Here is a 17,221-nt window from a genome sequence, read left to right on the forward strand (position 1 = left end):
CCCCGCCCCTTCCGGTCTGGCGGCCAATGAGAGGCGCTGCGCGGACCCGGAAGGGCTCAGTTAGCGGGGAGCCGTCATGGCGGGCGGTGGTGTGGGGGCTGCGCTCCTCCTGCTCCTCCTCAGCGCTGCTGCCGGCCCCGCGCGGGGCTGGGCCCAGCCGGGTGAGGCCTGCGGAGCCGCTCCTGAACCCAGGGAGGCTCTTCATGGGGAACGGGGCGGGTTCCCGGTTGCTCTGTGCTGACCGCCGCCCTTCTCGTTCCAGACAGGGTGCTGCTGAGGGAGGTGCAGGCGCTCACCCTGCGCAGGGGTCAGTACACCACGTCCCGCCGCACGGCGGCCGTCCCGCAGTTGCAGTGCACAGGAGGCAGCGCTGGGTGCTCCCGCGCCCCTGAGGTTGTGCAGTGTTACAACAAGGGGTGGGATGGATACGACGTGCAGGTAAGTGTTGGAAGCTGGGGTTAAGCTTTAACTAAGCTGTCCTTCTATTGACTCGGTAACTTCTGGAAGAGTAATTCTTCGCTCAGAGGGTGGTGAGGCACAGGAACAAGTTGCCTAGGGAAGCTGTATATGCCCCAGCCCAGGAGGTGTTCAAGGCCAGGCTGAATGGGGCTGTTGGCAAGCTGATCTAGTGGGTGGTGTCCCTGTCCATGGTAGAGGGTTTGGAACTGGATGATTGTTAAGGTCCCTTCTAACCCAAGCCATTCTATGATTCATAGTACTTAGAATAGAAATGACTATAAATATTCCAGCACTTCAGCTTTAACTTTTAAAACTTTTAGTTCAGACATCTTGAACTTTCTCTTGCATGTTTGTATTTTTGTCAGCTATTGTAAGACAGCTTCTTTTTTTAGCTGTTACGTATGCTGCTGGTAATAGAATAAACAGGAATCAAAGCTGAAGCTTATTGTTAAAACTGATACAGTATTGTAAAAGTACAGTCAAATCTGAATTGGCAGTGGACACTGGTATCCTGAATCATTAATTTGGAAATTACTTCTTTCAAAGCATGTTGATTACAGTTAGAGTTGACATCTAAGTTCAGATAGTTCAAAGAACTGTGAGACCGACAAATCTGTATATATTCACCTACAGAATCACTACCGGATTACTAAATCTCACACATAAATTCCTTAAAATGTCCATCCCATTTTCTTTTCCTATCTGTCTGAACACAAATACAATCGTGTGCGTTGATTTTCAGGCTTCTATGGTCTATGTTTATATCTGCTCTCCAGTCTACATTGGAAAGGTGCTTATAAATGGTGCACCTTGTTATACAGAATACAGATTATTTTCAGAGATGTTATACCTAACTAAGGCATAGTTGAAAAAGCTGTTCAGAAAATCTCAGTTGTAATTCTTCTTTGCTCTGAATGAGATTATATTAACTTTTAATTTTGTTAATAATTCCAAGTTAATTTCAAAGTTCTAGTCCTTAGAATATGAGAACTTAGAAATTCCTTATGTTCTGGCCTTTTAAATGATTTCTTGACAATGAGAGTTGCATTTCTGAGCATGTTTGGGAAAACAGACAGGTATTCTCCGGAGAAGTAGCTGCTATTTTGTATTGTTTCCTTTTCCAGTGGCAGTGCAAAGCAGACTTGGAGAACACCCATCGCTTTGGACAAATTGAAGTGAGCTGTGAAGGCTATGATTATCCAGATGATCCTTACATCTTAAGAGGATCCTGTAGTTTGCTGTTCAGGTTAGAGCTGACTGAGGAAGGTGAAAGGAAAGTGAAGAACTCTGACAGCTTCGGTTTCTATCAGTCAAGGAAGGATTCTTCTGATTCCGGTGCTGGAGCAATTGTTATAATTGTTATTCTGGTTCTTGCTTATGGAGTGTACAAGTTCTTCCTCAGTAACCAGCAGCCTCAGCAGACGTTTGGTGATGGTGATGGATTCGCTCGTCCTTCCTGGCAGAATCATCAGGCACCTCCTCCTCCTGGTTTTAAGCCCAGCTTCACAGGTAGGGCTCCAAACCATTATAATGTAAGGATTAAGTGTACTTGGTCAAACGTTTATGCTTTAGTAATGTTAAAACAAACATTGATGGTTTCTTCCAGGCTTGCTCAAACCACGTGGCCAACAGGGGGTGCCAATATAGCTCTTCCAGATATCCTTGTGCAGGACACTTGCAGCAGAAATGCTTTATATGTACCTGCTGCAGAAGATTAGAAGGGTTGTGCTTCAGTATTACTAGTTAGTTGGTATGCAAAATGATTTTGGTATGGTTATTTCAGACTTTAGGCAGTTTTTTCATGCTGTGTGCGCACCAGTGACCTTGTGTGTGCATGCCACTTGCCCCTGGTATTACTGTGGCAGTTTCAGGGCTCTGTCCTACTGGGCACAGTCAAAACAGAATAAAAGGCCTGCTTTATTTCTGTCCTGTTCCTTGTCATTTACTTGCACAAATGTGCTTTTACTGGACAGGAATCTACAATCCAGCAGGAGTAGGACTTTAAAAATTTCTCAATTGATTCTGAAAATTGAAGAACTTAAAGCACATAGGGATTAATTAGTATCTGCCTTCAGGTTTGACAGCAAAGAAAAGCGTGTCTCTGAGTGCATATGGCTTTGCATATTAATAATGTATTTGTCTTTGAATGTCTGGATGGTAATGAAAAGCCGTGTTGTTCACTTATTGCTGTTAATATTTAATTTGCCTCATTTCAAATTCCCCTAGCATGCAGAATGTGTCCTGTGAAACTCGTTTAGCTGGACTATCTTAATTAAATTAGACTTTTCCTCTGTTAGTGGTTTGACATGATCTTGAATGTTTACTTGGATTTTTCAACGATGATTGCTTTCTGAGTCAGTGTTCAGCCATGGTGCTTTTGGATTAATGAGTTTGTTCATCTCCCTGATTAATGTAGTTCTTCACAGTAAATTAAGCATTATTTTGGGTCCCATATCAGCATAGTTTAACAGGTATATCATCCCAGCGAGAGCTGCTTTCTTCCAAATCATTCAAAATGAAATTCAATATCAAATTACATGTAGAAGTCTGACTTAAAATGTTTGAATCATCAGTTTTCTCCCATGCTGTATTTCAGAGACTAATGTTGCTTTCAGTTCTTGCCTTTTTATACTTCCTTATGTGTTAAACCTGTGGTTGAGCCTGTTTTTGCATCCCCAATTTTCTATAAAATCTGTGACTCTCTCCCCCAGTGCACTTTATTTGCCTTTGTTGTTATCAAGGTATTTATCAGTCTTAGTGACTCATACATAATAACTGCAGTGACACTGCAAAGTTTTTATGTCTTTTGATACCAAGTTAGGAGACTACTCCATATTGTTTCTGGTAATTCTAATGTTAGCTGCTAAACTGAGCCACTCCTACTCATAATGAGCAGGTGTTTTTGGTGAGGTTAGGTGCAGTGTGTGTTAGTAGTTGGGTCACTGTTAGGTTTTATAATACTTTATTCCTTAGTCTGCCTGCTGTGTGACCTTGAGCAAATCACTTTCTTCAATTCTATTTTAAATCTAAACTGTCTGTTTATAAAATCTGCAGGCAGGGACTCTGCACTGTTTTGGAAACATCAAGCCTATGAGATGTGGTGGAAGATAATTGCTAATGTAAAACTCTTCACTGTTCTTACTATTTGTTTCTATGTTTCTTCCTGCTTTTCAAACTGTGGGGCCTTTCAAGATAAACTTGATCAAGAATCCACTGAAACCAAGAGGAACATGGTGTCTAATTTTCTGTTATGTTTAATGGGAGAATTTTGTTGTAACAGCTGGCCTGAGGATTAGGTGCCATTAACTGATGTTTTCCTTCTTCCATTTGATTTAAGGAGGTGACAGATCTGGGACTTGGTCCAGTCATGAAAACAGTTCAGGACCAGGATTTTGGACTGGATTAGGAGCAGGAGGCTTGCTAGGCTACTTGGCTGGCAGTCACAGGTAAAATATGCATACTGACAGATTTTAAGTATTCAAGATTAAATTTTCATACTTGTATCATTCAAACTCTGAAGTTGTTCTAGAAGAAGGGTTTTAAAGTGCAATCTGTAACTCCAGCAGCAAAAATATTCTGAATGTCTTTTTCAGGGAGAAGAACTGGGAAGACAAAGGCTCTTTATTCTGAGCTAAGTACATACTCAGACCTGGCTTAGTGGTTCGCAAATTTAAAATGAGCATTTGAACAATCTCTCTACAGACTGCCTTAAAATACTGATTAAAATATTAGCTATTTATGGATGGTTTTATGTTTGTATTGTGTTAGTGTCATCTCTCTTAAATTTGGTATGGATGGCAGTTGCTCTTGTGTGATACTTAGTGCAGTCAAACTTAAAAGCCTTTAATCTGCAGTCTCCTGATGTCCCATGTATGGAAATCCAAGAGTTGTGATTTTTTTCAAGGTACTTGTAGGTCATAAGTTGCATTTTTTTAAGAAGGTAATACAAATAAAGCTGTTTCAGTGCTGGAGTAAATATCTACTGGTCATCTGATCATTGCCAAACACTTCTAAACTTTAAAAATGTATCAATCACTCTTAAGCCATTTAACAGTGAAAATTGTTGCCGTCTTAGTCTTCACTAGAGAAAATATGACCTCTGCAGGGACTTCTCAGAGACCAAGTGGTTTCCTGTATTTGTCAAACAGCTGTACTTAAATATAAAGATCATCTGTGCTGTTAATTCTTTTAAATAGAGAAGCTTCTATGTTTGAAAAAAAGTGCCTGCTTGCAGTTCTCCCTCGAATACATTCCCATTGTTTGGAGAGGTAATACCACAGTTATTCATAAGGCTACTAATGAAGTCTTCCTACTGTTTTTCTCAGAGCACAGCCACGGTCACATTTCAGTATGTGGACAGATCCCCCAACTGCACCTCCAATGTATGGGCAGTCGAGCAACTCTACGCAAGGTAGCAGTACAGGAACAAGAACCGCTTCTGGTAAGGCACCAGACCTTTTAATCTCCTGAAACTCAAGAAACTTTGACCTGTCCAAAACGCATGGAATATTAGTTGAGGTTCAGCAAGTATTCCTGCCTTTATTTTGGCCAGGAATTGGGTACAGATGAGCATGTAACCATAGCCCATATCTCTATTTCTTATGGAAACAGAACACCATTGTTGGGCTTGAAACTTTCACAGGCCTACAGGGAGCGTGGTACCAATGAGTACTGGGTTTCTTTTTATTGGCAAGGTTCATTATTTTAAGGTTTTCCCCTTCGTTGTATGCTACACATGCCCTTCTCTAGAAAATGTGCAAATGTGATTTTTGTGTTTAAAAAATCCATAAAGAACATTCTTCAGGCCAGTCAGTCCACAGCTGTTGCTTGATGTTGTACTTTATATTGAACTCATCTCAGAAGTTTTAGACTTTAGAACTGGAGAGGACCCAGTGGAAAGTGTGTAACGGAGCTGAGTCTTTTTTCTTCTTCTTTGCAGGCTTTGGGGGCACAAAACGAAGATGAAATCCTTGACGTTACTACATCTAAGTTATTTAACTAAACTGTCCTTTTCTGTGCTATCCCCTTTTTTTTATTAGCAGTATGCTTCAAAAACAGCTGTGAAGAAAGGTGTAAAGAACTAGACAAAGCATCTGTCTTTCCCACGTGGAAATGTGGACCTTCACTCTGGTTTAGGGTATTGCAGGTGCTGGAACATATATTGTGTCACCACAATGGCTTTTTCTCATAAGATACAAAATAAACTGATCCACCTTGAGAAGAACAATGGTTCAGTTGCGTATACCTGATGGATTAATGCAATAGTAGCCTTAGATTTTCAGAGAAAGTACTGTTCTGGGGTCAATTTCATTTAATCCAGATTTTTTGTGGTTCTGTGTTTGGTTTTCATTGTTTTGGTTTGTTTTTAGTGGCCCAGCATCTGAAATGCCTGATGTATAATGTACCTGATACCTAAGGGTAGCTGTTCTTTGAAACTACTGTTTGTCTGTGTAGGATTCATGTGAATATTATTGTAAGTGCTGTCAGGCAGTCAAATGGGGTTTTCTGTAGTGAAAGACTAAAATTAAATATATAGAGAATAACGTTAATCTAATGTTTGTCTCTGTGCTGTGTGACTGTTGGAGACAAGACTTGCAGTTATGAGGTCACACCATGCCAAAGAAATGTAACTTGAAGTAAGACAAGATCTTGTCTAATTTGGGCCTTTTTCTGGGGGACTAAGGTAATTTAAATAAAGATGACTGTGGACACTTTGCCTACAATGCACTTTTGTTTTTACTGTGGGTGTTAGTAATGCTGTGAAAATGTCTGATACGGACTAGTTTAAATCTCAGCTCTTGTCTGCTTGATGACCTGTTCAGGACTCAATAAATCAAAACTGATCCTTGTAAATGGCAAGGGAACATTCTTAATCCAAAGCTGGTGGTATCTGTAGATCGTATCAGGCCTTGAGACTAATCAGAGAAACAAAATTCACTGATAGGACAAACTTTCTAGAATGTACTTACTTTGATAGTGCTTTTTTTTAATGGGAAGCATGGATGCCTTGCTTTGGTCTGTAATGATATTTTTGGGGCTCTGAGAAGAGTGTCATATGTAGTACTTAGATGATTGATAGTACCATGGGAAATTGTTAGAAAAAATGATTCTTGGGATGTGGGTAGAAATGAACAACAGGCAGCTTGAACACGAAACTTCCTCCAGAGGCTGTACCTCTATCATCAGACAGCTTAGAAGCACGTGTGTAAACGGCTCTTCCATGCTGGCAACATACTGAGAAGCGTAGCTTTCAGCATTGAGATACTACAGTGTGTAGGAATTGATGTAAACTATTCTAGCAAAAGCACAACCCTGCTTTATTGATACAAGCTGCATCTCCCCGAGGAGGCTTAGCAGGTATGTTTAGTCCAGGTGAGTGACTTCAGTGTTAACTCACTAAGAAACCAACTGTGTCCATTCATGTACGCAAAAATAATTGGCTGAAATGTTAATGCCAGAGTTTAATGTCTGGCTTAAGCAATGATATAAATACACCTGAGGATCTTTAAGAAGCCAACAGAAGTTACAAAAGTGCAGCGCTCTCAGTGAAAACACAAAATCATGATCAAATTGGTAACTGATAGTGTTTAGCTGCTAAGAGCTGTTGGAGGATGAAGGGGAAACAGCCTAATAAACAGCCTGTTCTAATAACCTAGAAACCAGGCTATTAGAAAGTTTTTGGTTTTGTGAGGGGAAGTATGTGATAAATCTCTATAGCCAAGGATAGTAATAAATTTCAGTGGTGGAGTTCATCCTTGTTTCAACCTGTATACAAATATATTACAGGCAATATTCCACTCACCAGCTAATTGCGTAACAATGAAACTGGACTTGTGCAGATTGTGTAGTTTGAAGTGGTCTAAATAATGAAGTGCTATCAATTTTTAGACAGTGTTTTCACTTGTATTTATGTCCTGCATGAAACCTGTTTTGATGCATGAACTTGAATTACAGTGGTCTGCTGAACCTGGTTTTGGATATTTTTGTCCTTCTGTTTGTCAAAGTAATAAAAACAAGTGAGTAGAGGGTATTCCTTCCTTCAAAACACTATCCCGAGGCCTGCAGGACTGGCACTGTCTGTTTTTCAGTTGCTTTTGTGTGGTAATTGCAGCTGTGCTTTGTATTTAGAAATATTTCTGCCCATACTCTTAAAACACCGTATACCCTTGCACAAAACTAAAGCTCATTACAGGCATGAAACTCCCAGTTTTACAGCTGACTTGTTCTGAAGCATGTGATGAAAGAAAAAAAGACACAGATAAGCTTTCTGTATGCCACTTTGTCTTGTGACTCAACTCCTAGGTCACATCTCAGCTAGTTCAGCAGACTCATACTCTACAGCTTTCTCCTCCCTTTTGGTGCAAAGTATGTGTTAAACAAACAAAAGCCCTCTTAATTTTTTTAATGTTCCGTGACCATCACTTCATATCACAGAGTTGCAAAACAGAAATAAAGCGAGGTGGCACACTGTCCAGCAGTAGGACTAGGTGTAGTTTCAAGGCATGATTGCTAGAATAAAGTAGCAAGCAATGCCTGCCTGCTGAAACCTTTCTGCAGCTGATTCTCTTGCTTTCCCAGTATTCTGACTAAGTAGTTTTTACTTTTTGACATCTTTTCTATTGCAGCTGTGTTTGGATAGGGCTAGTGAAAACAATCAGTGGACTCTCTTTAAAGCGCCTTTATTTCTTCTATCTGCCTTCTACCTCATAGTTGACTCTTCATGCTGTGTGTCAATGTTTCTTCGGTAATGAAGTGACAAGTACTTGCAAAAAGTACATTGAGCTGGGAATGGCTGTCATAGGTTGAGAGGAAATCAAAACACTAAACTGACAGGCTGTGAATTGACCTTTGTGGTCATTATGGCTTTGAAAATAACTTTTCAGCCTTCTGGTAGATAAGCGATTTTGTCATGGATGGCAACTGGAACAGATTAAGGGCTGGTGAATTAGCAGCATGTAGAAAACCTGAAAACATGCTCTCTATTGCACGTTGGAAATGACTAAGATTTGTAAGCCAGGTAGCTGGCCTAGGATTTGCTAGCTCTGCCATATGTAGTGGCTTCAGGCAGATGTGGTTTTTTTTTTTTTCAAGATCTCAGATGTTTCAGAAAATGCCACAATGTAAGTATCAAGCATAAGGAAGGGAACTTGGCCCCACCTTTGTATTTTTCCCCCACTGGAATGTGTCCTGAAATGAATTGAGAACAGAAATGGAAAGGGCAGCAAACAAGCATGATGAAAAAAGGCAAGTTTACACCTGCAGTGCAGTAGCCAAAGCCAGGATTACAGATGGAGTTTTCCCTTCCCACACAACAGCAGGAAATACTAGGTAGCTCTAATAGCACCAGTATTGGGATTCTCCTTGGGCTTGAAAGGTCCATCCTGCATCCCTAAACAAGTTACACAAGTCCATGGGGTGATTATCAGTTATATGTACATTTTTATCTGAGGACCATAAAAGCCACAGCTAAATTCAGTCCTCAAGCCATCCAATGTGACATTTGGTGAAGACGATACTGTCAAAATCTCCTTTAAGACCAGGTTCTGGTTCTCTGAGTTCCTGCACAGGGAATTTTGTTTCTTGATTTGCCTTGACTCTCCTGGTACTGAGGCACTTGCAGTCTTCGCTTATTTTATCTCTGTATGGGATCTTCTGACTATAGTCCCTTCTAGCCATCTTTTATAGGCCACTTGTACCCTTGTATCAGCATGTGGGGATGTATTTATCGCGCGGGCATTGGAAATATGCAAAGCACCTTTCTTCTGCTACTGAGTAATGGGAGTGACCCATCTAGCAGTCACCTTGTTTTAACCTTTAGCAATGTAAATTCATCACATTCAGCTTAACTGCACAGATGATAGTTGGGGGGGAGGGAAGTGTAATGAGTGTAGGTGAAATGTTGAAGTAGGACAACACTGCAGAGCTGATCTTCGCATTGGGAATACTTTATTAGCATTTTTTTTCCCCTCCCCACAGGAGAAGTACTTTATTGTAGTGGATTTGAATAATGCTCCCAATGTGTTTTGCACCACTTCATCAAGAACGGGAGGCTTAGATATGTAACAGGTCTGTTGTTCAACAAAGATCTGGTTAGGTTAGAGCTCATTGTAGTTTAATAATCGACTTGTTTGATTATCAAAGATAACTGATATGGATCAGTTGATAATCAAGCACTCATAGTGATAGCAGATGAAGGTGGATCAGCAGAGAAATTTATGTGGTTGCTAGCATAAGCTGACAAACTGTGCTGTTTCAGAAATAGAGGTCAGAATCTGTTCAAAGTAGGCTGAAGTAGCTCAGAAAGTTGCTTCTGCCTTTGCTTTCAAGTCAGAGATCCTGTTCAGCACCTGCTGATGACACCTACTGTCAGCAGTGAAGTGTAATTTCCCTTATGTAAACAAACCCCACATCCTCCCAAGTACTATTACAAAACCAGCCAGGCCCTGTGGGTTGCAATGCAGTTTGATTTTTTTTTTTTCTTGGCAAACTTGGTTGGATGATTCTACATACTTTCCTTCATAACAGTTGGAGGATTTCTTTCATTTTTAGTAAGTAGCCGGGGATTAGGCTGTAACAGCAACAGAGATGAAACAGTGCAAACAAACGTGGTTTTTCTTTCATGATTTGAACCTTGAAAACGATTTTGCCTAAGGTAGTAATATGTACCCTTTATCAGTTCAGTGTAAGATGAAGAACTAAAGAGAAATTGGGGTTTGGATAGCTGCTAATTTATATTGCAGAGCTTCTCTGAGCATAACTGAGAAACAGAACTTCCCCCTTTTGCACCAGCTGAGAGAGAGAAATACAATGCAAACTGTCTCCAAAAGCATTCAGTGTGAAAAGCGCAGGAGAGAAAGGAATCCCAAACAGGAACTGGTAAGTATTTCTAGCCTGAGATACGCTATTGGGGCGTCTGTTTGCCTTGATCCTTTGTTTGCCCAAGCACCTGATAGGCCCTATGGAGCAACGAGTGCTACTGCTTAGCCTAAACCTGGCAGACCTCCAGGAGACGAGAATGTGGGTGAGAGAAGATTACATTCAGTAAACTCTGGGCAGCGTGTCTGCGGAGGGCCAGGAAGACAGCTGAGCTACAGGAATGTTTAATTCTGTGGAATGACAAATGAAGCAGAGACAAGAACAGCAAGCATGAGAGGTCTTTGCAAAACGATGTTGGATGCACTGCTAAAGTCAGGCAATGTACTGGAGGTTATTCTTGTGCCCTGTGCCTGCAAAGGAGTTGCACCCCCCCATGCCTGCATGTGGCTTTTAAGAGCAAAGTATGAACTCAGCTGCTGGGTCGGGCTCTCTCTGCCATTCTCTTCCTTTCCACCCTTGCCCAGAAACATGGCTGTTGGTATAACCGTGTGTTTTCATGAAAAAACACAGGTCAGGGATTACATGCACCTCAGAGTGCAGGCCTGGCACTTGGTTTATGAAGCTCATTACCCCAGGACACTGTAAAGGCTAAGATGTAGGATGGAGTTGAAGGGAAATATATCAGTGACGGGTATTACGTGGCTTTGGCTTAGAAATCCCCAAATGATTTCATCTCAATAATTGCCCTAATTTTCCACTGGAATTGGAAGGAAAAGCCTAGTCGACGTTTTTGGCAACTGCGCCACTTTTATTGCATGCCCTAAGTAAACAAAACAAAGCTGTGTGTACAGTCTGCCCTTTGTGTTTCAAGAGATATAGTTGTAGTCGGTGCTGGTCTTGTGAACGTTTAGGCCTACAGCACCAGCCTCTGAGGCCTTTGCAACCAAAATCTCATTATGCTACTTCAAATTTCCACCTGGGATGGCATGGCTGTCACAGCTTTTTCACAGTGGTCTCCTTTTATAAGCCAGGTGACAACTGAAAGAAATAAATTTAATTGGATCACGATAGAACTTGTGTTTTGCTTTTTCTTTGCTGTGCCAGCTTATTTTCACTAATGACTTGTGCCACTGAAGTCCGACGGGGACAAACGACTGCATCTGTCCCAGATGAGATGCTCTGAGCACGGTGCCCGTTTGGCAGGGGAAGAGTTAACAGGAGCAGCATTATTTCCCTGAACTTGCAGTAGTGCCTCAGGGCCCCAGCCCAGACTGGGAGAGGAAACCAATTGTGTTGGGCACTGTATCTCCTGAGGAAAACACAATCCCCGTCCTGATGGGCCCCCAAACGGAGGGTGGGGGCAGGGATTATAGCGCTGTGATGAATGTGATGTGTTTTTTCCTGTTTCTTTTCTTACCTTGTGGGCAGAGTTTTGTTAGGCTGAGATGAGATGAGCAGATATTCAGAAGAAAAGAAAAAAAATAAATGCGGTTCTTAACCGCGTTTTGACACTTAACTGCCCATCCAGGTGAATCAGCAAGATTGCATCTTTCAACGAGCCATTTTCTCCACACAGGGCTAAATTTTCCTTATTCAAAAGAAATGTTAGCCCTTGCTTAAATCTGGGCGTTAGCTAATATCTGACTAGCCTGGCTGCAACAGTGAAACCCGCTCTGAACCTGTGCTGCAACCTTGGACACCAGTAAAAGCCATCATCAGGGAATTTGTCCAGCTGGTAAACTGCTGTTCTGCTCTGAGCAGCTTCAGCAGTGCTGGAAACCACAGCATCACTACCAGTTCATCTTTTAGAAATGTCTGTAAAACTTGAGGGAAGTGTACAGAAGAGTGTAATTACATAGACAAGTGTTCATATGCTGTGTTGATTCTTAAGGATCGTTTCATGCTGTTAAAATGTGGTTTCTGTTGATTAAGCAACTGCTGAAGGTGAAATGGAAAGGACACGTAGTTTATATGTTTGCCTAGGCTACGTTTTCATTTTTTTTTTCCCACCAGTATAGCTGCACTTGTGCAAACAGCAAAGGGTGGAAAGCTGGGCCTGGAGTAAGCAGTTACTTGAACTGATAAAAGGAGATTGCATTCTCAATGGAAAAAAAAAAAAAATCACCATTGCAGTATAGTTTAGGGTACCTTCTCCTCACTTCTGTCCAACTCCTGACCTTTCTGACTCCAGCACTAGAAAAGCACAACTCCTCCACGGTCAGACTGAGGGTGAAATGTTTTCTGGTCATCAGCGTGAGCTTGCAGCGCAGTAGGTGGAGGGGACAGGTAGTGGCTTATGTGCTGGTGAAGGTGTGAGACAGAGGAGGTGGAAGAATCAAGCGTGCAACTACGGATGGGGGGAACACACCCAATCTGCTTGAGGCCAGTAGGCACAGGAAGCCCTGTGAGAAGAGGCTTGTGGATTAAAAACTGAGGTGGCTGGGAAAGTTAGGTGGAATTCCTGACCCTGATGTGAATAAGCCAGACTTTTCCCAGCAGGAAAGTTATTGATAACAGGCGTGCAGCCTGAGCTGGGAGTGAAGGCAAAAACAAGGTACAGGGCCCACAGTCAGCTGGCTAAGCCCCGCTGCATAAACACAGATTCTTTGTGAATAAAGCCTTCCTCCGTTATTGTTCCTCTTACCCAATAATTGGCTTTGATGTCACCATTACATGCTCTCCTCCCAGCATAATCCCTGTCGCTGTCAATTAGCCAGTGGCAGGGTAAACAACAAAGAGGGCTATTGCTTAAGAAACAACTGCTCGTCCAGAGAAATGTTGTCAAATACCAGAGGCACTGTTCCCTGCTTTGCCGTCACCCAAGACAAAAAGCTGCACTGCTTCAAATACAGCTGCTGTAGAGGGGATTGAGTTACGCCAGCACCAACTCTTCTGTACTAGAAAGGCTGTTAAAATGGTTTCACACATGGCAGCTGCACTCGTGTTTAGGTGGTGGCACTGTAACTCCCAAGTGCGTTGCTCTCATGCAGCGTGAGACTCACCCACCTCACGTGCACCAAGATCTGCAGTCAGGGCCACCATAAATATCCAAAAAATCCCTAGGCTGTGCCAAAGTCCAGCTGATGTAAATCAGCTCTGTGCTATTAAAGGTGATCAGTGAGTATTGACCTGTCCTGTGCCTGAGGCAAGGCCCCAGCTGCCTGTATGCTGTAACTGCAGCTGCAGGCCATGAATCTGTGATCACTCACACTTGGCCACCTACTGCTGGCTGGACATGTTTCAACTCGATCGGACATGATGGGTGTATGATCCCATTTCTAGCAGATCAGCCAGATTCTACATTTTGGGGTTAGTGCTGCTTTGGGGCTTTTGGACCAGCTTCCTGCTGCCTGCAGGAGGACAAGGAATACCTGATCCAGGCCCAGTGATGTGCACAGGAGATGCCCTCTCTAGCATTACATCAGAGGACACAAAGTTAACCCTTTAGAGCATCTTGAAATAAATTGGCCTTGGCAGAAGGAACTTGTGCCCAAACAATGTTTTGAGTCAAGTGCCCGTGGTGGTTTAGATCTGGCAGTGGCGGCCTGAACACTGGGTTTATTGCTTGGTCAAGTCACAGCCACAGCAGCTGGTGGCGGGCTTGCTGTAGTAGCCAAAGGATGTTTTAAAAGTGCTATGCAAAAATACATAGATATCTTAAACCTAACTGCTTGGACAGAAACGTGTTGCCATGTGAGCAGGAAAGTGACTTTCAGTAAAGGCTTATCTGAAGAGACTTTGTCTTATCTGAGCGTGGTATTTCATACTTATGACATGATGGCTTCACTGAAATTAATAAATTTGCCTCTTCTGTGGGCTTTTCTGAAAGAGCTAGTAAAGAGTAGCTAAGGTCTGGATACCAATTTGTAACTAGTTTTAACACAAACTGCCGCTGCCTTGTTTTATAAGAGCGTGTAGGTCTTAAGAGCTGAAGCGGCATGTTCAGCCAGCCCTTTGAGGTGGGATAAACTCACACTGCTGGCAAAGGAGGAGCTTTTGGGGATGGTAATTTTAATGCTCTCTTTTCCTGATCCTGTTTGCCACATGGATGCAGAAACCCTCGTGCTGGAGCAAGGGAGGAGATTCCACAACGGTGGCTACGAGCTGGAGAGCCTGGCTGCCAGTGCTGGCTACACAGCTGGTGTAGGCTACTTTGAAAAGTACACGGAGCTGAAGTGTGACTACCTCTTTGTCTTATTCTCATGTTTTCTTTTAACAGCCATTTTATTTCAGATGCCTGAAAGTCAAAAGACATAAAGGGCAGTCGCTGGATTTTGTTTTAAAGTTTTTTGTTTTAAAGTGATATGAGTAGCACACGAAGCACAGCAAAGCAAATGGCGTGGCAGTGGTTTTTCTCCATTGACCGCGAAAGAGAGTCCTATCAGAAGACATCACTGCAGATTTTATGTATCTTGTCATGCTCTGAAGATACTGTTGGAAGTTCAGTAGGAGCTAAGCTGCTGGTGAAGCTACGACAAATTGGTGTACTTGCAGATTATAAAGGTTGAGAAGTCTGGTCAGACTGGTTTCTAATAAGATAAAGAGACCTTTGTGTAAGTGAACATTACAATGCTATTAAAATAATATTAATAGTGGCGTTTTAAGAGAAGCCTAAGGGATCTGGTCATATTAAAAACAACAACAACAAAAAAGCAAAGCAGACAGTGCAAAAAAACCCTTCTGTGGAGTGAACCTGTGTCAGTACCAGTTCTGAAATTATCCACAAGGAAGCAAAGTTCTCGTAGGAACCTCAAGTAAATTCTGTACCCGTTATAAATGCAGGGCCTTTATTTTCATAATGGATGCTAATATTGAAGTATGTTTTCTATTACAAACCCAGCTCCAGCTCCCTGCTCCCCTGCTCATCCAGAATGGAAACAATCCATCTTAAAGTTTCTTGTTTTGGCAGAAGTTTTTATTTACTATTGCATTTTTCTGCAGACATTACAATGTTTGATGTGGCTCATTTCTTCCAGGGTACGTATTCACTGCAGAATTATCTACATTCAAGCTGCCTGAAAGCATCCCAACCACAAAATACTTGCTGCAGCCACTTCCGTGTGCCGCTAAGATTTCTTGGGGTGCACATGTGGGGATTTGGAAGGCACTGGAGAACTAACAGCACTTGACTGCTGGAGCAGCCAGTGAGCCGTGTAACTCAAGTTTCGATCTATAAATCTGAGGGGGCAGCCACTAGAGTTAAGGGGGCTTGTGAATGGCTCGGACTTGACTTGGGGGCTATACTCTGAGCTCAAAGGAGCTTTTCACTGGGGAACAAATCTTTTGTGTTGGTCTGGGAATAAGGAGAGCATTGACCAAAGTAGTATAGGCAAAAAAGGGAAGTTCTCTAGGAACAGGGGTAGAGAACAGCTGTATCTAATGAAAGCTGGACAAAAAGTTGGACTATGTTTTCTGGGAGCCAAGTAGTCTGAGCCGGTCACATCGATGCCTTTTGGAAGGGCAAAGTTTTGTTCTAAATCCATCCTCCTGTTTGCTCAGATTTCTTTGTCTAAAGTGGAGATCAGATACCTGTCACCCAACCATTCCTCTTAAAAGCAGGAGAAACTATTCTGGGAGCAGTTAAACAAGAGAAATACACTTGGAGGTTTCAAGTGTGATGCGTTTACGAAGGGCCTACGGTTAAGATGTTAGATCAGCCATCACATCCACAAGTCCGTAACATTTACTGCATTACAGACTTCCTCTTCTGGATGAAGAAAATGACAGTCAGGCAGTTGCAGGGGATGCTCAGATGAGTTTGCCTTTAGGAACCAGAAATATGTAAGCAGAACTAGGGCCGTTTGGGGAGATTTGCAAGCATGGTTGGCCTGTGACTGCCAGTGAACAATTATAGGAAGGGTGATAAAATATCCTATTTGTGTATTTTCCTCACAACTTGTCATCAGACACTGAAAAAAAGATCCAGAGAGCTGGCTCATGCCTGACACAGTCGTGCTTTAAACTGAAGTGTGGTGTTGCATGCATGCCGCGTGTGTATGGGCAAGGAGGGTGGAAATGCATGTTCTGTGTCTGTTTAGAGAAGGGGGAATTGTTTTATCTCTCGCCATCTGTAACTGTATTCATCACACTTTCAGTATGAGTCCTAAAACCTACCTATTTGTATAAAAATTTTTATTTTTACGTACTTCCGTGGACTTGGATTCTGAAAAGAGATAGAAGCACGTGTCGTGTCTTCCCTCAAAGAGTTAACAAGCAGTGGTCTGGACCCTGCTGCCTGGTACTCGCAGCACCTGTACAAAGCCCCCGTGACTTCAGTGAAACAGGGCCGAACAAGCAGACCTTTCTGCCTGCTGGAAGTGCCCCTGGAAGGGATGGAGACAAGGGGGGGGGATGATGTCTGGCTGCCCGGATCAGGTTGCACTGCCAGATTCTGCTGAGAGGAGATTAAATTAAACGCTGTACAGTTGCTTTGAAGCTGAACTCTTCCAACCCTACTTTAAAGCGCTCAGTGGACTGGTTCAATCATACCATCTACTGACAGGGGTTAGGGAAAAAAAAAGAAAAAAAAAGAAAAAAAAAAGAAAAAAAAGCAGTTTTCAAAACCCAGCGAACGAAACAAGAGGCGTGCAAAATCCCTCAGCCACCAGTGGGAGACGCTTCATAATTTTCCACAGCTTGGCATAGCGTGAGGCGGTCTGGGAGCATCAGCACCGACTGGGCTCAGCCGGGCTGAAATTCCTCTTGGGATAAAGAGTAAAACGGTATGGATCAGGGATGCTCTTTAGATGCTTTATTTAAATGCCTGACAAAGCTTTATGCTTCTGGTGTAATTCAGGTGAGTCCTGGCATATTTTGACTTCTCTGATGATTTTTGTATCTAGGAAAGATGACATTTGCTTTTGGCTTTTCCTGAGGGGTTTCTACTAGTTTCTGCCAGCTGGGAACTCGGCCCCCTTTATGCACAACATGCAGTGGTGCAGCAAAG

At 42.5% G+C, this 17,221-nt stretch overlaps 1 protein-coding gene across 2 annotated transcripts; it reads left to right on the plus strand.

The window, feature by feature from the left end:
- Position 1: 1 nt before the first annotated feature.
- Positions 2–6,182, plus strand: SARAF (store-operated calcium entry associated regulatory factor). 2 transcript variants are annotated; one of them, XM_027455883.2, is made up of 6 exons: positions 2–161; positions 263–438; positions 1,584–1,968; positions 3,797–3,905; positions 4,785–4,900; positions 5,399–6,182. In XM_027455883.2, exons 1-6 carry the CDS (start codon positions 77–79, stop codon positions 5,422–5,424), a joined length of 897 nt encoding a protein of 298 aa, XP_027311684.1. In that variant the 5' UTR covers positions 2–76; the 3' UTR covers positions 5,425–6,182. The 2 variants fall into 2 exon arrangements, with proteins under 2 accessions (XP_027311684.1, XP_027311685.1); XM_027455884.3 differs by lacking the exons at positions 4,785–4,900; positions 5,399–6,182 and adding an exon at positions 4,053–4,724.
- Positions 6,183–17,221: the final 11,039 nt, after the last annotated feature.

The sequence above is a fragment of the Anas platyrhynchos genome, chromosome 4, assembly GCF_047663525.1.
Source record: "Anas platyrhynchos isolate ZD024472 breed Pekin duck chromosome 4, IASCAAS_PekinDuck_T2T, whole genome shotgun sequence".
NCBI lineage: Eukaryota > Metazoa > Chordata > Aves > Anseriformes > Anatidae > Anas > Anas platyrhynchos.